Source organism: Sceloporus undulatus, chromosome 5 (assembly GCF_019175285.1).
Source record: "Sceloporus undulatus isolate JIND9_A2432 ecotype Alabama chromosome 5, SceUnd_v1.1, whole genome shotgun sequence".
NCBI lineage: Eukaryota > Metazoa > Chordata > Lepidosauria > Squamata > Phrynosomatidae > Sceloporus > Sceloporus undulatus.
In genome coordinates, this window is record NC_056526.1 from 51,106,393 (window position 1) to 51,132,127 (window position 25,735).

General features: G+C 39.4%; 1 protein-coding gene across 2 annotated transcripts in view; it reads left to right on the forward strand.

Moving 5' to 3' along the window:
• Positions 1-25,735, forward strand: part of LIN7A (lin-7 homolog A, crumbs cell polarity complex component) — a 51,656-nt gene that overhangs the window by 17,875 nt on the left and 8,046 nt on the right. For both annotated transcript variants that reach the window (XM_042470710.1, XM_042470709.1), the window contains exons 2-4: positions 2,925-3,043; positions 21,726-21,797; positions 25,113-25,322. In XM_042470710.1, coding sequence (XP_042326644.1) covers positions 2,925-3,043; positions 21,726-21,797; positions 25,113-25,322 — 401 coding nt within the window. The remainder of the gene's footprint in view (positions 1-2,924; positions 3,044-21,725; positions 21,798-25,112; positions 25,323-25,735) is intronic.

The window sequence follows — 25,735 nt, forward strand, 5'->3', positions numbered from 1 at the left end:
TGTTATTACAGAAAGAAAACCAGAAAGAAAAAAGTTGTCTAAAGCTATCTATTTTCCCCTTGGCACATCAGAACCAAAACCTCACACTATATGAACCTCCCCATCTGATATTAGGTATTCTTCCAACTTAAATCTCTGATTTCAGATAAGGAGTTATTTAAATTGTAGGAAGCTTTTTCAGAATAATATGCTCTCTTTTGAATCCCTGGAAGGCTTTACTTTGAACAGGAATCTTTTGCATGGTAAAGAAGGTCCAGAACAGTGGTTCTCAACCTCTGGTCCTCCAGAAGTTTTTGACTTCATCCCCCAGATTCTCTCATCATTGGCCATGATGGCAAAGGCTTCTGGGTGCTGAAGTCCAAAACAGCTGAAGGACCAGAGGTTGAGAACCACTGCCCTAGAGAGTCAACATGGTGTAGTGGTTTGAGCATCGGACTACAGTTGTGGAGACCATGGTTTAAATCCTGCCCAGCCATGGAAACCCATTGGGTGAATTTGGCCAAATCACTTTCTTTCTGCCTGAGGAAGGCAAGGGCCAGCCCCCTCTGAACAAATCTTGCCAAGAAAATCCTGTGATAGAATCACCTTAGTGTCTCCATAAGTCGGAAATTACTTGAAGGCACAAAGCAAGAACAACAGTTGTTCCTCATAGGGCATGGTTTCCAGACCCTTCACCATTTTAGTCATCCTCCTTTGTATGTGCTCCAGTTTCTCAACATCCTTTTTGAACTGTGATGCCCAGAACTGGACACAATATTCCAGGTAGGGTCTGACCAAAGCAGAATAGAGTGGTACTATTACTTCCCTTGATCTAGACTTAGAGCTTTATCACACTAGCGGTCAAACAGGATTTAAATGAGGATTAAACTAGAGAAAACCAGGAAATGTTGTGTGATAAACTTCAGGTATTTCCTGGTTTTCTCTAGTTTAACTCTTGTTTAAATCCCGTTTGCCCACTAGTGTGATAAAGCTCATAGACAAGAAGGTATCACGTGAAGTCTAGTGCTGTGTATGGAGAGTGCAAGTAAATGATTTGTAATTCCCATGCTTCACAGACATCAAAACAAACACAGAAAGTACACTGAATATTAAAAAGAAGATGACCTGGTTTTCACAATTTTATAGAGCCATTCAGATGTCTCTGCAGTCATCGCACATATTTAATATTGATTATTTTCTCTCTTTTAAAAAAGACTAGAATGAAACTATGAAACCTCTGTGTTCTTGTGATCTCTCTTCTGCTGCATTGCTTTGCTAGTTCACAGTAAAATAATAGCCTTGTAAAGATGCAAATCAAATATGAGAATTAAAATTGAAAAAAATCTTCCAATTCATGATTTTGTTATAATTCTCTTTTTTTTTTTACAGTGTAACAGCATTCAGGAAATGAATGTGTACTAGTGAAGTAAAAATAAAATAAAATGTAAAACAGAAAATAAAAATAACTTTTTAAATTAGTGCTTGAAATACTTCAAAATGGCCATCTTTAGCATTTGTCATTATGAAGTCATCACAAATGAATTTTATGTTAAGTCTTATACAGGTATTGAGACTTAGGTTGTCAAGGCAGCTGTGAGTAAAGTTATACAAGAGTATAGGTAATAAAGTATCTATACAAACAAAACAAATGGTAGGGTTAATCAGATCAATTTTTCCCCTGTTAAAGGGATAACATAGCAAGGCTTGTTAAGCAGAATGTATACTGGAATTTTAAAGTATAGCACTGCATACCATTTCAAAATGTATGATACAACTACTGCTCAATAAATTTGTATGTACTAACTGCTTAGGGTTGTAAAAAAAAATGGACATTTGGGTTGTCAAGTTCTAGATGGAACACAAACAGTAGCTGGTTAGCTAGATTTGACTTGATGGGTCATAAGCAGAGTGCCGCAAACATTGTTATGATGTGTGATCAGTAGGTTATATCAAATCAGTTGGCTAATTTGGAAAGAGGCAGAAATTCTGTAGAATGAATGAAAAATCTTGCCCTAGGCTGTAGAGTAGGCTCATCTTATTCACGGGCTTGCCATCCATGGATTTCAGCTTCCGTGGATGGCAAACCCCATTGTTTTTAATGGAGGTGTGTGTAGCCATGTGCACATCACCTTACCATAGGAAACATTGACTTTTTTTTTCTTATCCATGGGGGAGGATTGTTATCCATGGATGGAAAGGGACAAGACTGCATATAGCTTCTGAGCAGACTTGGGCTCAGAATCCCCCAGCAGCATGACCACTGAATTCTGGGAGTTGTAGCAGGAGAAGTAGCTTTTCTAAACTCGGCCTTTAAATCTCCTAGGTCCACAAAACAAAATTTGTAGTTGAATTTTTAATGTGGTGAGCTCCTGTCACTAGTCCCAGCTTTTGCCAACCTAGAAGTTCAAAAGCATGCAAATGCAAGTAGATAAATAGGTACCACTTCAGTGGGAAGGTAACAGCGTTTGGTGCAGTCATGCTGGCCACATGACCACTGGAGCAGTCCTTGGACAATGCTGGCTCTTTGGCTTAGTAACAGAGATTTGCACCGCCCCTTACAGTCGGTTATGACTAGACATTCATGTCAAGGAACTACCTTTACCTTATACCCTATTAACCATATCTTTTCTCCCCTTATTACTAATGGAACCCATCCTTGCAATCAATACAAAGGAAACAAAGACTTGGGGCTGAGCCCCAATATTAGCCTGGGATTAAAGAAAATGTAATCTAAAGCTACAGACCTATTTAAGGTAACTGAAAATGCAGAATTAGTTCTGATCTGCTTAGTATGGATAGATACATTGAAATAATTGTGGGGTGGCAAAAATATCATTATGCAATTTTAAAATTATAGCTTATGCTCCTTGTATTATTTCTGTTCCAATTGTACTAAGTCATAACATGTCCCTCCCTGACCTTTTGCCTCATTTTTATCTATTCAGATGTTGCCAGAGCAATTGAATTGCTGGAGAAACTACAGGAATCGGGAGAAGTACCCGGACACAAACTACAGTCACTTAAAAAAGTCCTGCAGAGCGAGTTTTGTACAGCTATCAGAGAGGTATGGAAATGAACCTCTGCTAATATTTCTGGAGTAGTAAGGATGCTATTGTTTTTAATGCAAATAGAGGGCACAAGTCATTGGAAATCCTTCTGTACCATGACAATATGTGAATATCACACTATGGTAAGAGCTATTGGCTTGTGTCCAGAACCATCACTGTAAAGGGAAAAATAAAAGACTATAATACTACAAGAACTGTATGAGGTCTGTTCTTACTCTGTCTGTACCCATCCAACAAGAGATTTATTTGTCAGTTGATGCTAAGAAGCATAGAGGAGATTATTATTTGAGAAATTTCAATGCTGTAGCAATTCCCATCAGATAAAGAATATTAGGGACAACTCTGCTAAAAGATGTACCCTACAGGGTTGTTAATTATGGCTGCAATGCTAGGGACCATAAGAGGTCTTAGAATTCACTATCTGACAGATTTCAGAAAGGTCTGTATCAGAAATTATTTTGCTGTTGGAACTCTAATGGCAAAAGGAGGAAAGGAAGCGTTCTACGGGCATGCTGGGAGAGACTGTGGCTATATGAAATCCAAAACTTCCCATTCCTCTAACACTCCTATCTTGATGGCCAGGGAAGGGGGGAATCCTGCAGCAGAGAACAAAAGAAAACACTTTCATATCTTGTGTCCTGCCTAGAGAGGGGAAGACCCGGGGGGGGGGGGGGGCAAAAAAATTCAGGAAAAAGGCCCCCCCCCCCCATTTTCCACCCTGAAGTCTTTTTTGTTTTGTTTTTTTCTGAAAAATTGGAAAAACATTTTTAAAAAGGAAAAAAATCAATTATGGAATGTTTTATTTTAGCATGATGAATAAAATCATTAAGACTAGGTGTTCATATATTCTCCAAATCATTTCTAAAAACTATTTACAGTATCAGATTATTCTAATTTATCTGCACTAAATCAGGACAAGCAAATCCTAGGTTACAAACTAAAATCTCCCATGCAAGAGCAAGATGCATTTATTCCTTTTAGGGGCACTGAAAGGAATAAACTTTCATCTAAAAGGGATGAAATAAAGTGACATGTGAAATAAACTGCCCCACTTGTGCCTGGTTTCCTCCCCCACACATCACATATCCACCATTTATTGTAATTCCCTCCTTATCCATCCAGCCTTTAGGGTGAGGACAAACCATTATGCCTGCTGGGATTTTGTCAGTTCTATGATATTGTTTTCTTTTACCACATACACTCGTGTATAGGTCAACTTCGTGTATTAGTCGAGGGCAGGGTTTGGGGCCAATAACCCAGATTTTAATACGACCCATGGATGAGTCGAGGGTAAAACTTAAGGGCATGTAATGGAGCTGGGAAGAGGTTTGGAGAACAGACACTCCCTCCTCCTGCATCTTCCTAGCCCAGCTGCCCCCTCAGGATGCAACCAGACTGGGAAGAGGCTTGTGGAGAGAGCGTTCGCTCCTCCTGCATCTTCCCAGCCCAGCTGCTCCCTCAGGACACAACCGAGCTGGGAAGAGTCTGGGGGAGGGAGCGTCACTCTTCTTGTGTTTTCCCAGCCCATCTGCCTCCTCTGGAAGCAACCAGGCTGGGAAGAGGCTTGGAATGTGAATGCTCCCTCATCCTGCTACTGCATTGACTCATCTATAAGTCAACCCAGGTTTTTTGAGTCACCATTGTAGTATAAATTTCTCAACTTATAGCTGGGTATATATGGTAATTTTTCCTTTACATGCTTTGTTATATTTCCCTAAATGTTCCCCTCAACTTATCCATGGGTCTTTTCAGAATCTATAATTTGGGCCCAAAACCTGCCCTTGAGATCGACTTGTAGTCAAGTATATGCAGTAATATCTGTGTCACAATAGGTAGAGAACCATTTTTTTCACTTTCTGATGAATTAAATACAGTCGGCCCTCGCCTTATGCAAGAGATCCGTTCCGGACCCCCCCCCCCCCCCCCACATAAGGCGAATTCCGCCTGTGCTCAAGCCCCATTGGAAACAATGGGGCTCGTGCACAGCAGCACGGCGGTGTGTGAGGCACCACAGGCGTGCACGCCCATTCAATTGAATGGGACGCGTTGCCCCACGCGCTCCCTGTGGCTTGAGCATAAAGCACGCCCACGTATAATGCGGGTGTACTATATTGTCAATTTTGTAGGTGGTTACCCAGAATATATGAATTTATGTTTTTCAAATTGTAATTTATTTATTTTCCAAATATAGCTATCTCTCTATTATTGGTCCATCTGTTTATCTACCTGTATAATTCAGTTGAAGCTAAACATTAGATAATAAGCTAAATTACAGTGTGCCCGCATCATACACATTATACTAAAGAAGCAGCAGTGCACACCAGAAGAAACAATGGTGCATGTGCCCATGGCGCACGCGCCACTGCTGCCCCACCGCACACCGCCACAAGCACAAGCTCCATTACTTGTAATGGGGCTCAAGCATATGTGCTTTTTCTTTTACGCAGGGAAGGGGGGCGGAACAGATCCCCTGTGTAAAAAAAGGGCACACTGAAAAATTATTTGAAAATGCTTTGTACCTGAAAATATTGGTTTTGTGTTGCTACTCTTTAGTGCAAATTTTATTTATTTAAGCAACTCGGGGGTACAAAGGCAATAGTGCATTGACTAAAACATTGCATTTAAAGAAGAAATCTGCTGATAACTAGAAGAAACAGCAAGCCTAGTGTTCAGCAGCTTCACATGCAACTGTTTTCCTTCTATTTTAAATAGAATATTGTTCTTATCTTGTAAACAATGGCACTTACTATGCTTTGCAGAATGTACTCATGAAGGAGGCTTTTAATTTATCTTTATATGGTACAAATTGGTGTTTGTATCATGAAGAGACACTTTAATATCTCTGGAACACTGTTAGAAACATTTTATATTCATCTGTCAAAAGTATTCTGGATAGCAGCCAGCATGTAGTCAATTCTTTGTAGCAGGTGCAGAATCCAGGAAACAAGAAAATTGCTTAGACTCTGATTCTCTATCACCTGAATGAGCTAAAAGCTATTTGACAAGATAGGGTATAATAGCCACACATAGAAAAGCTCTTATGGAGTATTATTTAGTGAAAGATTAGTACTTTATATGTTAGTAGCAAGAAAATAAAGTGCAATTATCAATGCAATCCTATTCTTGTCTGTTAGACAGCCAGTCCCATTGATTTCAAAGGGGCTTATTCCCAAGAAAGTAGATATAGGACTGCAACCTGCCAAAGCAATCCCTTTGAAAGGATTGAAAGGAAAATGAGTCTGTGGCAGAGGAATTCTCTCTTCATAAACTGTGCCCTCATGCAGCCAGGTTCGAAAAGTGAAATACGGTACATTTTCCCTTCTTCTTTTTTTCTCCAGTGGATTTTTGTAAGCTGGTTGCAACTGGGTAATCTCCACAATTGTGGCTTCACTTCCAAAGCAATAGAAAATACAGTACTTTCTTCTCCTACTGTAAAAGCAAGGAAAAAATCGCAAAATATGTGCTACCCTCATTGGATATAATAATGGTATTTGGCAGCTGGAAGAAATTGTGGTTTGTGTCTACTTTTAGTATGATACATTTTCCATAGTGGAAATAGGGCCACCAACCAGAATTTCTGCCTTATGACAAATTTCAGGGAAAAAATGTATTATTTTCCTTTGCAACTGGTACTTGCCCAGCATTGCTACTAGAAAGCTCTGAATAGCATGAATCAGAACTTTGAAGAATGATTGCATTTTCATGCCTCAGCCTGTTCTCCTTAATTGCAAATTACATGAGTGGGCCAGGCAACCCAAGATTTAGTGAAGGAGAAGCTTTGTTAAGCCTATTTTCAGTTACTACATCCTGATGACTTCACTGCAGGAGCTCTAAAATGACTGCTACTGTTACATTTTATCTTGTGATTTCAGAGATAATCACAAATGTAACACCCCAGAATCCAGAGTCACATCAAAAAACTGATGTTTAATCAGAGCTCCATTATTGATTTTAAGATTTCAAAAGAAAATCAATTGTAGATGGGAGGGGAAGGCAGGCACATGCTTTCAGCTGTGCTCAGATTGCTTAGCTGACCCCTGGGAGAGGAGAAAACTAATGAAAATACTAGTACAAAAAGCTGGACTAGCTAATGATAAAATATTGACATGTTTCCCTTGTCAGCCCCTTAAATACACTCCTGGTACTTTGTATCTCAATACTTTCTAATAAATAATTCCCATTTGGAGAGGATACTTCAGTTTAGATATTCCCACAATTAGTTATCCTTATGTAAATGTTGTTTGTTATATAAGGTTTGTTTATGTGCTCTGCCAGCTTGTTTTGGAGATAGTTAGACATTTCTGCTTAGTCATGCAGTACTATATAGTTAGTCTTATATAATTTTTGGGAGAAGCACTTGGTGCTGTTCATCTTTGTCCACTGTTGAGGAAAACACGATATTGCAGTTTACTGTGACGATGGCCTCCATCATTCTGCATATTTGCATTCCTGCTCATTGACACAGTCCACTGGGAACCTTCTCCTGAACAAAGACAATTAAAATGAAGATGTGTAGTGAACACAGCAGCTTTTCTGTTGGAAAGATTAGGATCCTTCTTGTTATCAGCCACTGAAGCCATTTCAGACTCTCTCTCTCTCTCTCTCTCTCTCTCTCTCTCTATATATATATATATATATATATATATATATATAATCTCACATTCCATTCATTTTGTAATTATGTGATTTCATATTTACTAAAAAGTAAAATAAAAAGATATCAAACATATATTAAATAGTTAAAGCTAACATAGGGGCTTAACAGACGGGCAGCTCCGGGTCACCCATCTTGGCTCTGAGTCGGTGCTGCTGCAGCATCGATGCACTTCCAAAAAGAAGCTGCCTAGAGCAGCTTTTTTTTGTGGTGCCACAAACAGGAAAGAGTGCCACCATGATGCCACTTCCTGCCAGTGATGTCTGGACACTGAGCGGCACTTGCGTCATCATGGTGGCCCCTGTGTGGACAGGAGCCCGCCATGATGGCATCACCATTACAAACTAGGGTTTGGGAGCATGCAGATGCTGCGTGCTCCCAAACCCTAGTTTCGGCCCAAGTACGGCACTTCCCACATGTCTGTACTGGGCCATAGTTGTACATCTGAATTAAATGTTGCTCACTTAACTTGGCATCAATTCTTCATGAGAGGGCTAGGCAAAATATGGTCAGTAATTTTTACAGGGCCTCAAGAATTCTTATTGTGCAACCTCCAGAATTGAGTGAGATGAAAAATGTTTTCCCCAAATGGCCAGTAATACTCCCAGTGTAGTGGTTTGAATGTTGAACTACACTCAGTTCCCCACTTGACTATGAAAACCTACTGGGTGACTTTGAGCAAGTCACAGACAATGACAAAGTTGTGATCAAAAAGAAAGCATGTTTTAGCTTTAAATTGTTGCTGCCAGTAATTCAGGTTTAGGAGAAGCATTTCAGCCTTTCAGAAAAGGACAAAATGCATACACAAGATAGGAAGTTACCAAGCAGTGCTTGCATAGGAGAGGTTATGGCTCTCTGTTTGAGCCCCAGAGGGGAAGAGTAGAATCCCAGGAGGGCTGGATTCAGACTTTAAGGATGGGCTCCCCACCTCTGCTTTTCCAACATGCTTATCGTCTTCTAGCCCTCTTCAGGTCTTATTGTGTGAATGGGTATACACCATTGCACTACTGGCTTTTCTGACACCCCTGTGTCTGATGTCCATGCCTTAGATGTGAATATTTAAAGTAAGGAAAGCCAGTGAGTATAGGCTTTTTGCGACCTGGAATCCTGATTTCCCAACAGCACAAACATGATAACATGGAAAGTAACATGGAAAGTTGGGATCAGTGGTAGCAATTGTCATTGGGCAATTGAATCCATTCTGGGTTTTAATTTGAACTTCAAAGGTGTGAACACAACCCTCCAAATAGGGTCTGAACATTAGATAACTCCTTTAAAGGCTGGAGTAAAAGTATAGAACCAGTCTGCTAACATAGGAGCCTCTGCTGGCTGGGCTCTGCCTCATATCCTGACACTTCCCAAATTGCTTTTTCCTATAGAGAAAGTGGTTTTGCTAATCATTGAAATGTCCAGTAATAATGTATTTATATGACTTATTAATACATCATAATTGTAATTTTTAAGCTTATTGGCCCACATACACAGAAGCAAACCCATAAGTTGGCTATGTGTAACTTTGATTATATCAAGGCTAATGCTTCACCCTGGTGATATGAAAAAGTAGAACAGCTCATTAATGTATTCTTCCCAGGGCTGGATTATCACTGGTTCAGTTGAAGCAATTGCTCCAGGCCCCTTCATAGGATAAGGACCCGTGTTAAAGGGGAAAGGCACAGTTTGCTTCTTTTTCTTCCCCACTCACTTCTTGATACACACACCACCCATGTGTTTTTGTGATCAGCACATTTTGTGAAATACTTGAGTAACCAAGTAACACTGTATACATTCAGGTTGTTAAGTTTCATTAAAGTTGCAAGGCTAAAAATGGGTTGGAATATGAAGAGGTTTCTGTTGTGTTTTGTTTCTGGCACTATCACGCATGTGCAGAAAAGGGTCCTTATTTGGGGAACTGCTCCAGGGACTCCATGGTCTTAATCTAGCCTTAGTTCTTCCATTTCTCAGAGCAATTTTAGATCAGCTGTGCACATTCTCAGTGGTATATGTTATTGTCATGTAAAGTGTCTATGAAATACTGGCAAACTGTATGACCTGCTGTGGCACCTATAGCATGAAGAAATAATCATATGTACTGTAGATCATTTGTACTTGAGAACTAAATATGAAGCCTGAGAGTCATTGTGGTGTAGTGTTTTGAGCATTAAACTATTATTATTATTATTATTATTATTATTATTATTATTATTAACCTTTATTTATAAAGCGCTGTAAATTTACACAGTGCTGTACATACAATCTTTTTATTTGGACGGTTCCTTGCCGTAAGCCTTACAATCTAAAAAGACACGACACAAAAGGAGAAGGGGAAGGGGATGAGGGCTAACAGTTCTTCTCTACCTCCGAGGCCTGGATCAGGGGAGATGGACTGGAGGGAAGACATAGCAATACAGGAAATGACTCTGAAAACCAAGGTCTAAATTCCTGTTTAAGCATAGAGGCCTACTGGGTGACTTGGGGCAAGTCACACTCTCTCAGCCTTAGAGGAAAGCAAAGGCAAACCCCCTCTGAAGAAATCTTGCCAAGAAAACCCTGTGATAGGGTCAGCATAATTTAGAAATAACTTTGAAGGCACACAATAACAATGAAGACTATGGATGTACATTTTCTGTTACTTTGCTCTTGTATTAAAAATGAAGAATTTCATAAATTTTCAGTCACCCCGGACACAAGATTATGGATCCTGTTTGCACATGGTATAATGATTCCTTTGGGGGTGGGGTGGGGAGTGGACTGGAACTATCTTGTTAAAAAAAGTTTTCTACTTATAAAAGATTCACAAAATGTCCCCAAATGTTAACAGTCTTGCAGTGGTTGACTATGTTTCCAAAAGCGTGTCTCAGTGTCACAAGAAAACATTACTCATTGAGGACTAGAAATATTACAAATGTTGTTTATGTCTCTAACGTAGCCTTGACTTGCCGCAGGCCACACTCTGATGAAGGAGAACCTTGAATCAGCTCTGACCTGTTTTACCTCATAACTAATTAGCACTTAAAGAGATTTCCATGTGAAAGTCTCTATAAGCTCATCTGTCTTCCTCCTACCTCACTTATGGTGCCATACCGTGCATGGCTGTTTAGCATCTAATCACACAGCTGAATGAATTTTGCTTCCAAGTAACTATAGAATAGCCTTATGCATAATGTAGCCTTTATGCATAATGAAATCACAGGGCAAACTGCATATCTGACATGGGAATTATTAGTTATGTATTAGTTATATTTGTATTTTGACTTTCCTTCAAGAGCATCATTTGTGATTCAAAGGATCATGTGCAGTTTTTGCTTTTCCACTTTATCTGCCCAGAAACCCCAAAAGAAAGGAGATTATCAAACAGGGGAAAGCCAGGTGTAAAAGGCATGCTCCCAGCATAATTGTGTGATCATGTTGAAGATTTTCAGATTACGTCATGCTCATTCAGGACTTATCCCATGAAGATCCAGGAATGCTCCAGCAACAAACCATTCCCCATGAATGGCTTGTTGCTGGAGCATTCCGGCTTTCTCCCCCCGACTGATAATATCCAAAGTGACTGGATCACCCATTGAGTTTCACAACTCAGTAGGGACTAGACCTTGGATTATTGATCTCCCAGACTAGCCTTCTAACCACTATACTGGTTCACTGATATGGGAGACACACTGAGACTGTTGTAGATAGGAGGATGTTCTGTTTCTAGCCAATTAAATATCTTAAACTAGAGTTCCTATTTTTAGAACTATTTAGTGGAACCTCTGTTGAATCCAACCATTTTTTAAAGACATATAACTCCTAAAATAGAATTCAGAATGAAATATGACATGTGTTAGATTTTCTCCCTGCACTGTGGTAAAAGCAGTCTAATTTCTTCTTTTTCTGAAAGAAATGTTACCTGGCTTTTATATTTTTCATACATTCTTGTCATATATTTGGCAATTAAATATGCCAGTTTCACAGCAAGCTAAATGAGTTCGTTTCAGGATGAGGATTGTTAATGAGTCATCATCCTCCATTCCATGAGGCAAAATGACACACAGCTTTACTGCGTGGCCTCTAATTGTTCTGACAGCTGGCACAATGATGCAGATGTTTGTCTTGCAGGGAACCTGCTAACACTATCCTGGTACAAATGCATGACTTCTTTCAGATTCATAAAACAGTATCGTTTTAACACTCTTAGCGGCATAAAATGACTAGTTTTATATTTGTTCAAGCTGATAGCAGAAACTGCTTCATTCTGAACATTGGCCTGTTAGTTGAATATTGTCTTCCCTGACTGATAGCAGCTCCCTGGAGTCTCATAGAGTCTTCTTTCCCATCAGCAACTATCTGATTCCTTTAGGAGATGTCAGGCATGCATGCAGTATATGCGGTGCATCCTTCAACAGTGGTCTTCTTCATGTTTGGTCGATTGGCATTTTTTATTTGCATTTAGAAATCTGTATACCATTATTAAATAGAAATTTCCACCACATGTTACATAAAAAAAAGAAAATATAAACAAAATTAGGACTTACGTGGAACAATTGGAACAATCACAAAACAACCATTTTTTGAACTATATAAGAACAAGTGACAGGGCTAAAGATAAGTAAAAGACCTAAAAAGACCACAAAAGACCCAAAAAAGTTGTTGTACATTGCCAAAAAATCAACAGTGAAGTGTGCATTGCAGTCTGATAAATCTTACATGTATTATGTTGAGGAAGGTTAGGCTGCTTAGTACTTAATACCCCTAGAAGGTCTTCAACAGAAAGTTTTAACATACAGATTAGGCACATACATCATACCATCTTTGTGCATTTCAAATATCTGAATAAAAGCTGTTAGGTAAGAAGGAGAGTAATTTCTCTGCATATTGGCTGGCATTATGAGCATGCCTTATACTTAGCCTGTTGGTCCCACTGTTACCATATGTTCTATTCCAGCTATCTATTCCTCTATTTCAGGTAGAGACCTTTCCTAGACCTTCTGCCAGAGGTCTTTTTAACTGGAGTTGCCAGGAGATGGATGGGTTTATCTTGCATGCCAAGCATATGCTTTATTACTGAACTGCAGGGTTTTTTTCTTCCGGCTTTTCCCTTATGCTATAATTTCTTGTTCTCACAAGAGGATTTTCATTTACATTTTATAAAAAGGGCTGTTGCTCCTAGTGCTTATTATGAAAAACGTAACATTATTTTCTATTACTACATAAACTATAGCATAAATAATAACATAAACACTGCACACACATTTGCATGTATTTAATCAGTGATACACATTTAATCAATGGTTATGCTGACTGTTTCTAATCACATGTAAATATTGAATCAGTAGTTTATATAAATCATGGAACAACCTGTAAGCCTCCAGCTTGGCCAATAAGCAAGCAGCTTAGTTGAACCCATGATTGTTGCCTCTTTTCATTGTGTTCATGCATGTATGCACAGAGTCACATGTTGTCTTAGTAAATAAACGTTGACTTTGAAATTGTTTTATTATGCAAATTATAATGTATGATAATTGCAATGCTTAATTAAGTCATTAAAATTCCTGTTATTAAACTACAATTTAATTCTGATGGGGTTGACAACCCTAAATGGTTATGTACATCTTTGTATTGGCACATTCTTATCTGTCATGTCTAGGATCAAGTTTTTCTGCATTTCTGGATTCAGCAAATAGCACATATTGAAAAGCGCTATGGATGCATCACAAAAAGATCTGGATGTTTTTCATAATCTGGCCAATAATACAGGGAGCAAATCTAAACTGAATTCCTACATCAGACTTGTATAATATAAATCGCCACATATTAAGCCACATATTAATTGTGCAACAAAGTCCTTGCGTTGGGCAACTGAATGCACCCAAATGCATGCCAAAATCTGCAACCAAATACACATATGCATCCTCATGTGTGCATCTGCATGTGCATTTGCAGACACAATGGTACCACATGTTCAATTCCATTTCCTCAACCTTGAACTGAATGTTGACTGTCCAACTTTTTCCATGGGGAACTTGCGCACATGTAAAATACCATCAGAATTCCAGCCATTGTCATTCTTAATAGCTGCGGCTACTTCAGACAGAGCCACAAGAACTCATTACTCAAAGGTCCTTCATATACACAGATCAGAATCATGCATTCAAAATTGAAAATATTCCCTCTCCCCCCCAAAAAAAATTCCAAAAAGCAAAGCTTGTTTTTGCTATTTTATATAAGGGACACAATTTTACTATGTTGTTGTATTTAATGGGACTTGATCTACATATTTTGGTATCTATAAAGGGTCCTGGAACCAAACCCCAGCAAATGTCCAAGGGCCCCTTTTATAGTATACAAGTTATGACCACTCATTCTGCCAACAGCTTTTGGTCATGACAGCAAAATGGAATTTCTTTATTTACAGGCAATAGACCTGGAAATATCTGACTTTGGTATAAATAAGTGGGCCCTCCACATTTGCTATGGTTAGGGACACAGAACCCCCATGAAAATGGGGAAAAAATGCAAAAAACAAAACAAAAACAAACCACCAATATTTTTTTCTTAACCTGAGATAACACATTTTTTGGAATTCTTAGGTCCTCCAGCACAATTCTTTGGTCAATATATGCTGGTCATTGACCATAGAAGTGCACTGGAGGAACAACAAATGCCTAGACATGTTCTCTCTAGGAATCTCTAGGCCCTCCAGTGCAGCAGCTGCCAAATGTTGGCACCATAGAGTTGTGCTGGAGGACCAAGCAATTTCTAGATAGAGCATATTAATCAAATTCACAAATAATGAGAGCTGCAAAGCCACAAATGTAGAGGGCTGACTCTAGTAGATGAAAACTTGTCTTTATAGCCTGTGCGTAAGTTCCCCAAGGTATCCAGCTGTGCACTATTGAAACAGAATGGAGGACTAGTTTATTTATTGATCTGAACTCACAGAACTGATCCTATGCTTTTATGCTTTTCCTTCTCTAAAGTCCATAAGGAGAATACATATTCCTGGATTTTAGACACTGACTATTTTCAGAGTACTCACTGTCAACACATCCCAATTTGATACAAGTTCAGAAGTATATTTTTGACTATAGCCTTGACTTTCCCCAGTTCTGAACTGTTACAGTACACTTGCAAAAGTCTAATCATAGTTGACAAATTTCATTAACTATTAGTTATTTAAGTCCATTAATTAGTTATTTTCCTAGCATTTCCTCCATTCTTTTTTTCCTATCAAAACAAAACAAACCCAAGAAGGAAAAGACAGAACAGATGGACAATGTCTTTTGATTGGTAGCACTAAGAGTCCTCTGTCTAGATGAAGCACTTTTTTTTTTTTCCAAAGACAAAGATTCAACCAGCATTTCTAAAAGTGAAATTGACCGTGTTAATGATATGGTAAAATATAATCCCTAAGAAATTATTGCTGGGCAATTGTTGGCTATCTGTTTTAGAGATGTGTGTGGCATTAAACAGATTGCTGTACTGCTTCTCTGTCATTCATCTTGTATCCTTTTCTCAGATGTTTGAAGTGTAAACTCCAGTGCTAGATGTGCTTATGACTTTTCTAAAACAAGGTAGCTAGTAGCTGGCCATGAGTAATGCTCTTTTTTAATCCCAAGCGGCTTTAGCAGATGTCTAGTTTCTTTGATTAAAAGAAGCTGAAGTTCTGCAAAACAATGAGTAAAGGAAAACAACTACAAGGGACAGACTCTTTCACTGTATGGTACAATATATACTGTATTTCACGGACTGTATGTATTCCAGGGACTGAAGTTGGATACAGTGTATGTGCTCGGCCATGATAATACATTTCATTATCTTGTGCATGTTAAGCAACAACACCTGCGATAAGCAGCTTTATTTTTCCTAGTAATGACTGTAATACAAAGAGCTGCTTTTGAGTACATAAAATCTTGTATGTGCACACCTTCATATCCTGCATTATAACGCTCTCTTGATGCCAGATCCTTCAGTTACAAATTTTCCCCAGCTTGGCACCAACTACTCTCTGACCGCCACACACCCACTATGTAGTGTGTCCCCAACCTAAAAAACTTAATGTTGGTAGCATTTTTAAAGTACTTCTGAAATCACTCCAGACAGCTGCTTGTTGAAACAAAGTAATAGATTTATTTATAAGTCAGACTGAGTACAGTATCTCTTTTAGTGGATGGTGTTCACATTGGATACGGTGTTTAAATACTTTATTTGTTACACAGTTTGACATTTCGTTTAGCTTGTCTTTGTAATTTTTTTCCTTATTACTTTATATCCTTTCCAATAAACTGTGACTTCCCTAATCACCTTAATTAAACTCTCACACTTGAACTCTCTTAGTTCCAACTGTGACTCAAGCACTTATAGTAATTTCCACCACCTTTATCTGGCTGTAGTTCCTTGGGATTTTTCTGGACACCCTTTACCAAGGACTCTCCTAGTCCTTAACCCGGGTACTCAAAACCCCTATCCAGTTGCACCTCTCAGTAGTATACCTCAGCCATCTTGGCTGTTATGTTTTATTTTGACTTTGTATTGTACTTCCTGTTGTACACCACTTTGATCTAATTTGGAAAAGCGGTATATAAATATACATTATTATTATTATTATTATTATTATTATTATTATTATTATTATTATTAAAACCCCTCAGGATCTAATAAACCTCAAACAACTCAGAACTCTGTCCCTATCTAACTTACACATGCACCTCTCTTCCTATTTATACTTGCTCCTGGGAGTAGCCCCCACCTTTTCTTGGCTAAGCTCCCATTAGCTGTTGCCAGTCTCCACAGTAATCTTTTACATTATATAAACATGGACATTTTTCACTTGGACTAAAGATTTAAGTGAGAGCAATTACAACTTGATTATTTATCACACCAGCATGTCATGGTGCATTAAATAAATTGTGAAACTGCTGAGACCTGGGCATCATGGCTCAGATTGGAGTCCAGGAGGACACCCAAGCTGCAAGCCTGAGATTTCAGGGGAAGTGTAACCCCATCCAACACAGACAGTGTCCCTGTTCCCTGACCTTCCTTACAACTGACCAGGAGCATCTCTGCCTTGTTTGGATTAAACTTCAATTTGTTTGTTCTCATCCAGTCCATTACTGACAGTAGACACTAGTTTAGTACAGAAAAAGCATCCTTGGAGTCAGGTGGAAAGGAGAGATACAGTTGGGTGTCATCCATACACTGATGATACCGCACCCCAAAGGTCCAGATGACCTCTCCAAGCAGTTTCATATAGATGTGAAATAACATGGGAGACAACACAGAACCCTGTGGGACTCCACAGGCCAGTGGCCAAGTAGTCAAACAGGAGTCTCCCAACACCACCTTCTGGGTCTGCCCCTCCAAGAAAGATAGAATCACTCCATAACATTGTCCCCAAGTCCCATCCCAGAAAGGCAGGTCAAAAGCATACCATGGTCAATGGTATCAAAAGCCACTGAGAGACCTAACAGGACCAACAGGGACACACTCCCCCTGCTCAGTTCTCTGCATAGGTCATCCACCAAGGCAACCAAAGTTGTCTCCATGCCATAGCCAGGTCTGAAACCAGATGGAAACAATGAGCTTTGGAAGGCATTATAAAATGTTTCACAATGTTGCATTTATATACTGTACTCTGATTTTAAAGTAAGATGCAGAAGTAAAATTTCATGTGCATGCAAAGTGTTTTTATCCATTATTAGATGGCAATGGCTCTTTCTGAGACATCTGGTAGGATTTTTAGGAAAAGAATATTAAACCTTTTGTTGCTTAAATTAATATTGTGTATCATTTGTAGAGATATAATATCCACTACTCCCAGATTACAGTCAAACATTTTCAATGATTTGATTTTTACATGTCAATGGATAAAGAAATTAAACACAGATGGACATTTACTCCAGTCTTCAGTCTTTCACACAGTGACAGATTTTTCTCTCAAGGTTACTATGCCAGGAGATGGCAGATGTGGGTTGGTGGAATGCTGAGGGCAATTTGGTATATATCTATTTAATTTTAAAACTGTGTCTGTTTTAAAAGGCTTTGATTTATGAGGCAGCAATTCAGGTTAGAGACCTCAGTGTGCAGCAGAAAAAAGAACAGATGGCCATGAGGTCAGAGCAGATTTCATCCACCTGGACACAATAGCGCACCCTTCACTGCAGGTCTAGTCTTTTAGCCAAGTAACAACATTCTAACCTGATAAACTTGTAAAGGATCCTAATGTCCCTGAATGGAAGGATGCCTTTGCACTTGGCTACAATGTGAACATAATGCTGAACTAGTTGGGTCTGTGCTCTGATCCAGCAGAGTTCTTCTTATGTTCTTATTCCCTGCTTACTTTTAAGCAACAGAGTGATTTGAGAAAAAGACAGGACTGCATCCAAAATGAAAACCATTAAAAATATCCATAGCAGAACATATGCTCTCACCCCTGTTAAAGTGACCCACAAAAAATGGACAGCTGCTTTTATATTTCTTCCATCAAAGCTAGTTTCCAGCAGCCTTAGTATCTCACTGTCAACCCTGCATGAGCTGCTTCCTCAGTGAATCTGGAAGCTAAGTTATATATTTTTGAATCTTTGATATAAAATACATGCATGCTTACTCACATGTACAGATGCAAATTTAGAAATTTAGAAAAAATTTAGAAAAAAAATGGCTTTCAGTATTGCAGTTTGGATATATAACAGCTCTGCATTCAGGAAGACTGTGCAGTCTTACTTTAAAAAAAAACCTATATAAATGCCCCCTCAGTTCACCTTAACAGCCAGCAGCCAAGTCTGGTGATCAAGACACAAAGAGGATGAAGCTTCCAGTCCCTTCCTGCCAGTGAGAGAAGCTGAGACAAGGACCTGCAACAAGGCTCCTCCTTCAGATTGTTGCAGCCTGTACATCTGCTCATTCTTCTCTCCAGATATTAATGATTGATGGGCAATTCTCTCTCTCTCTCTCTCTCTCCTCTCTCTTCATATGGTTCTTTATCTTTAAATAGGACTTGCATTAGACAGCTCTAGGGCCATCCCAAAATGTTTTGCTGGCAAAGATGCAGTAACAAATGGCAACTCTGCTTCCAGTCAAGTTTTATAATACACAAGGCTGGTCAAGTTATCTTGACATCTAAGCAAGAAACTCCTGAAAGTCCCTCTCCTTTAATGTGGCATTTAAAAATAAATGAAAATGGAGTGGATAGCAAGTCACTGTCCTTTCATGACACCCAAAGTAATCTGCCTGGAGCTGCACTCTAATAGCAGAACCAATTGTTCTGCTATTAGATAGGTATCCACAAATGTAGGACTATTCTTTGACTGCCTTTCAAATAGACAACAGTCTTCTATAAAGTAGGACACATGGAAGCCTGTGCAACCTCAACACTTGTCATGGTAAAGCATTACTAAATGTTGCTAAAGTCACTATTTCTCTATGGAATAAATTAACTTGTCAGTTAAATAACTTGTCAGTTAATTTGTCAGTTAATTTCAGTGGCTAAAACCCTCAGTCAAGATCCTGCATAGGAAATGTAGGGCTCTACAGATTGGCAGGAAGGGGCAGCAAGATGCTGCCCCTTTCTGCCCTGGAAGCAAGCTGCGGCAACCACATGCTGCGGCCTGCGCACCGAGCAAAAAGAAGCCCCCCAAATGGCTTCTTTTTGCACTGTAGAAGGGGCGACATAACCACCGTGGCATGATGTTATGATGCCCCTTGTGTGCTGTGCTGTTTGGGTGCTGCACACGAGGGACATCATCATGACACGCGGCGTGTAAACACCAAGATGGTGCCCTGACAGAGGAAGAAGGGCTTGCAGCATGTGCACGCTCAGCCCTTCTTCAGCCCTACTCTGCAGTCAGACCGGCACAAAGTGCCAGTCTCTACTGCCTCGTAATTACACTGATATAACTGTGATCCATCTCCTGATCTGATCCCCTAAAACCTATCTAAAAAGCCAGGGAGCTGCACCAACACCAAATGAGTTTTGTGGCACTGGTATGTGGATCATTGAAGGATGATGCATTCATCCCCCTCCCACTAGCAAACCATGATTCAACAAGCAGCAACAGGGATACCCTGTGGAATCCTGTCACAACTGCTTGCCACACCATGGCTTGCAGGTGGGAGGGAGCTGGACATATTCTTGAGCACCCTGCTCACCAACACCACAAAATTCTTGTGGTTGGTGTGGCTGCCTAGATTTTAAGATGGGGGGGGGGATATTCATGCCATGGCAATGGTGTTATGACCATAAATACGAACAACAAAATTTATAAGATCTTAAATCTAGCTCTGTGGCCCCCAAACTTTTTCTGGCTACCTCTCACTTTCCTCTTGGGAGGCAACCCTAATGCCCCCAACACCTATTTAATGATACTGTGGCCTGTTACAGACTGCCAGAATAAAGCTGCTTCGGGTCTCTTTGGAGGTATGCTATTTAAATTATGCATGGGTCCTAAGAGTCCGGAGGTCACGCCAAAGCCACACTCCATTCCTAAGCACTGGAGTGCAGCTTTGGTGCAGCTTCCGGATTCTTAGGATGCATGCATCATTTAAACAGCATATCTCCAAAGAGACCCGAAGCAGCTTTATTTTGGCAGTCTGTAACAGGCCCGTGTCTACTGCTCTACTGCAAATTTAAAACAACCAATCTTGGTTACTTCTCTCTTTGTATCCTTTCACCTTGGAAACAGCAACCAAGCAGCTGTCTGAGCAGCAACTGAGAGACAAAACATCTTACATTGTTGTTGTGTGCCTTCAAGTCATTCCTGACTTATGACAACCCTAAGGTGAACCTAGCATGGGGCTGTCTTGGCAAGATATTTTCAGAAGGGATTTGCCATTACCATCCTCTGAGATAGATAGTGTGACTTGCCTAGGGTCACCCAGTGGATTTCATGGCTGAGTGTGGATTCAACCCCCATTCTTAGACTCATAGTCCAGCTCTCAAACCACTATACTGAACACTCAAAAAACCAAACTAAATAAATAAACCACTAAACGAAATTATCTAACCTAAATTTAAAAAAGAAATACTAAGGCAACAAGCATTAACTTCTCCTTACCATTTTAACTTCCAGTTTTAACTTAATTTGTATTATTAATTTTGTTTCTGTAACTGTTTGTTTGTTTCTGTATTACCTTTAAAGCCCTAAATGGCTTGAGCCTGAGTTACTTGAAGGAACGCCTCTCCCCACACAATCCACCCCGCACCCTTAGAACTACGGGTAAACTATTACTCGAACACCCTAAGGCAGGGGTAGGTAACCTGCGGCCCGCAGGCCGGATGCGGCCCGGCAAGGCCTTGGGACCGGCCCCAGGCCTGGTCCTGCCACCGACTGCCGCTGGGGCCTTTGGGGGGCAATTGTCTATAGAAGCCTCAGAAACATGCATTTATATTAACATTTTTTAAAAAATCAGCAATTTTTTTCGCGTGTCCTCCTTTTTTTTTAAAAAAAAAAAAAAGGTGTCTTCCATTTGAAAATTTTGTCCTACATTTGTCCTGGTTTATTTATATATTTATTTATTTTTTAATTATTTAATTATTTATTTTTTGGCTTCGGCCCCCCAGTTGTCTGAGGGACAGCAACCCGGCCCCCGGCTCAAAAAGGTTGCCTACCCCTGCCCTAAGGTGAGACTGGTGACAACCCAGCAGAGGGCTTATACAGCTATGGCACCCATTCTCTGGAACGGTCTCCCAGAAGATATCCTCTTGAGCAGGTCATTGGAAGCCTTCAAAAGGGCATTAAAAACCTACCTCTTTCAACAAGCCCCCCCCCCCAATTCTCTCTGAGACTGTACTCCCCGATCTAGTAATTTTATCTAACTGTGTTATTCTTAGATGATTTTATTGAATTGTTAATATTGTAACTGTGATTGTAATTGTATTTTTAACTGTTTTTACATTGTATTATGGCTTCGGTCATAGTTTTAATTGCTGTAAACGCTTTGATCTCCAGGAAAAGTGGTATATAATAAATGGTTGTTGTTATTATTATTATTATTATTATTATTATTATTATTATTATATCTTTTTCTGTTTTTTAAAATCATTTTAGGTATATCAGTATATGCACGAAACCATAACTGTTAATGGATGCCCAGAATTCCGTGCCAGGGCTACTGCAAAGGTAAGGTGCTTTCAGCTTTAGAATATACGCTCCCAACGTGGCCTAGTAATTGACTGTGCACGTGTATGTTTCAGGTATTCGTGTGTACACTGTAAGAAAATTTAGACATCAGTGGCAGCCCAGAGTCTAGAACCAGTACTACTTCCCAGGTAACAATCATAATGACAAATTCAACCTTTGTGCTGCTTCTGTAGCTTAAGAAAAGAGAATGCTTTATAGAGATAAGTGGCTTGCTGGGGTGGCGTGGGAGTCAGCTTCCAAACCATTTTGCTCTTTTTCTAATTGACCATTAGGGTTTCTGTACTCAGTTTTCTTAACACTAGGGACTACAGGGGTCCTACTTTCAGAAGTGATGAGCACATATTTATTGGAACAGAAACCAACAACAGTTGTGTGTTTTCATCACTTCTGAAAGACAGCTCCTTTTATGATGAAGATTCCTTTGAAAATGTGTAAGAGGTTCTGTGCACAGAGAAATATTGCCTTTGTAACTAAGTCTGAAATGTACTTTTGCGTTTTTATTGTACACGAATAAATGTTGGTAAAGTAAATATGTATTTCCCTATGGAATAAATTCCTTCCTTCATCAGTCTTTGCTTTTGATAAAATATGAATGTATTTCCAGTGCAAGGAAGGAGAAAGAAAACTTTAAAAAAAATAATTCTACAAATCAAACACATACAATCGGAGAGGGTAGAATTCATATAGATAGCCATGTTAGTCTAAAATATCAGTATACAAATGATCTTGTAGTGCCTTTGAGACTAACTTTGTGGAAGACGTTGTAGCAGAAGCTTTCATAGACTTTTGTGGACCAGGTCTGTGAAAGCTTATGCTATAACATCTTCTGCACAGTTAGTCTCAAAGGTGCTCCAAAATTCTTTGCATACAATCTGAGAATTGTTACTTGTGAATAAGAGCCACACATGCTAATTCTCCTTCCCCCCTATTGCAAGTGACAGAATCCTATTAATTTTAAATGATATTAAATCAAGATTTGATATAGGGAAACATGTTTTAAGTTAATTAGTAATGTCATTAAATGCCATCTTACCAAACAAGAGTTTTTAAAAGAAAACACTTTCAGTAATACAAAACTTTTTAATAATAGCTATGGAATGTAAATTTAAGTAATGTTACTCCTTTTTCTAGAGTGGCTTGAGTTTGATCTTAGGTGAACACCAAAGTTATTTAGTATGTTTTCTAAATTATTTTGCTGTGGATGGAGACAAAAATTACTACTACATGGTATAGATCAAAGTTGAAAACTCTCAAGGAGGTCTGCCATTCTCATTTCTTATCCATATAGAACAGCAGGACTGTAGAGCAATGTTTCAGTATCACAATACTTCCTGGTTATTTCTGGGCTGTCTGCTTTGCATTTTTTTTCTTGTGCATTTATGTCTAACATTGAACGTGTGCATGATTACAATGTTTGCATGATGACAATATTTGCCTATATAACTAAGAAGTTGTACTTACGTTATTTAGTTCCATCATTGAACAAATATACCTAATATATATATCAGCCTTAGGACCTATGAGAATAATACATCCAACATTAAGCACCTGCTTGTCCTATTTGTTTTAGTGAAAAAGCATGTGCTTATTATCTCCAGATAAAACTAGTGAAACTATAAAGTGCTTAACATTTGGTAGATTCTGCCTTATATTTTAGTATGGCAAAAAAAGATATAAATATTGTAATCCCTCCATATTTGCGATTTAAGCAGATTTGAGTATTCACAGATTACTATATTTGCCATTGCCTCCACTACTTCTCTTTGCAAAACTGAAAAACACGTTCTTTCTAGGCATTTCTGTGTCCTCCAGCATGAATCTATAGTCAACTTTCACCAGTGGAAGTTGACCATAGAATCATGCTGGAGGACACAGAAATGCCTAGAGATACGTTCTCTCGGATAAAAATAAAATAAAATAATGTCCTCTATTCACGTTTTTGCAATTTTCCTGGGGATTCTACCCTAACCCCTGTGAAAGTTGAGGGCCAATAAACAACTACTAGCAGAGAATGCTACTGTTTCCATAATGTAAACCCGCTGGTTTATTTTTTAAAATGAATTTATACTCCCCTGCCATGACAAAAAGGTGAAAAGGAAAATACACTTTGGGTGCCTTGCTGTTCATTATTTCAGCTTTAAGGAGTTCAACTTTAAGGAGTTCAAAAAGTGTATCAGCTGTAGTTATTGTACTGACGTAATGAAATGATTTTACTGACCTTCCTTATCATCACTACAGGCCAGCTGGCGTGGAGTGAGGATGTCACGTATAGAGGCGGCGCAGCCGTGACGTCCTCATGGCGGCAGCCGTGTGGAACGGCTGCCGCCATTTTGTGCGTGCGGAGCGCGCACTAGGGTTAGAGGGGTGCAGAAGCACCGCCCCTTTCTAACCCTAGTACGCGCTCTGCGAGTACTAAAGTGCCCGTTTGTAACGGGCCTACAGCTCTGCCTTGCTTTGGTTGCGGATAAAACCCCTTCAGTTATTTTAAAACATGTATTTGAAAATAGTGTGTATCCAATAGAAGGAAAACATGTACTTTAGTAAAATTTACATTTTTAGGGCCCTTTTTTCACAGCAGTCAGTAGAACTTGGTTTCATCAGTGCTCACATTTAATAGGGAGACCACATCATAGAAACTTCTACTCCACTTTAAGTATTCCTTAAAGCTACAGAAACATTAATGCATATGTGGAGAGAAGCTGCACTGTGCAGAACACTGTAGTTTCCTTTTTGTGCATTGACTTCATTAATGAAATATTCACATAAGTAGGAACACTATAGGCTAAATTCAGTTGTTGGTCTCAGCTAAACTAGGCTTCTTGTCAATCAACAGTATTTGTTAAATGTAAATCTTACTGCTCCGGTGTATCCAGTTGGGATGAGTACTTCCGGTAGATGTAGCTTCAGCTGGGTATCTGAATGCATATGAAACTCAGGACTGATACACTCCATTAAGAGTTCTGAGGCCACATCTGTACAAAGAAATGAAAAATGTTGCATTGTGGAAATGAAGCCATTAAACAAAATCAGCCATGTTGCTTCTCTAAGGCTGTTGCCACACTACCGAATCAATGCAGTTTGGCACTGCTTTAACTGCAATGGCTTCATCCTGTGAAATGGATTTGTAGTTTCTTGTGGCACCAGAGCTCTCTGACAGAGAAGGCTAAATATCTCACAACATTACAAATCCATGAATTCCCTAGCATGAGCCATGGCAGTTAAAGCAGTGTGAAACTGCATTAATCCTGCAGTGTAGATGTGGTCTGTTTGCTAAAGAGGTACATTATCTTCTAGGCAACCGTTGCGGCTTTTGCAGCCAGTGAAGGCCATTCTCACCCCCGGGTGGTAGAACTGCCAAAGACTGATGAAGGCCTTGGCTTCAATGTCATGGGAGGAAAGGAACAAAATTCTCCTATTTATATTTCTCGCATAATTCCTGGAGGAATAGCTGAGAGGCATGGAGGACTCAAACGCGGAGACCAGCTGCTTTCAGTCAATGGAGTGGTATGTAATCAGTTTGCACTGATTTTGATTTTTCTGAATTGTGCTTATTCAAAAGGCTTCAGGACCAATATAGCAAATTAAAAATTCCTAGCTGGGGCGGGGGAGGTAATATGCACTGCTCTAGTCTGTATGGTATCAAGAGAAAACAACTCCTAGGAAAAGACAAGATTTCTTAGTAAAGTGAATGGCAGTAGGAAATGAGGGGAGCCACATCATAGGTAGATTGATTCAACCAAGGAGGCCACAGCCCTGACTTTGGAAAACCTGAGCAGGGCAGTTGATGACGAGGGCTCTTGGAGATCTCTCATTCATATGGTCACTATAAGTTCAAGTTGACTTGATGACAAATGACAACAAGTCTTTTTGGATTCCAAAAAGAATTACAAACATTTAAAAAGAAATCACTGGGATTA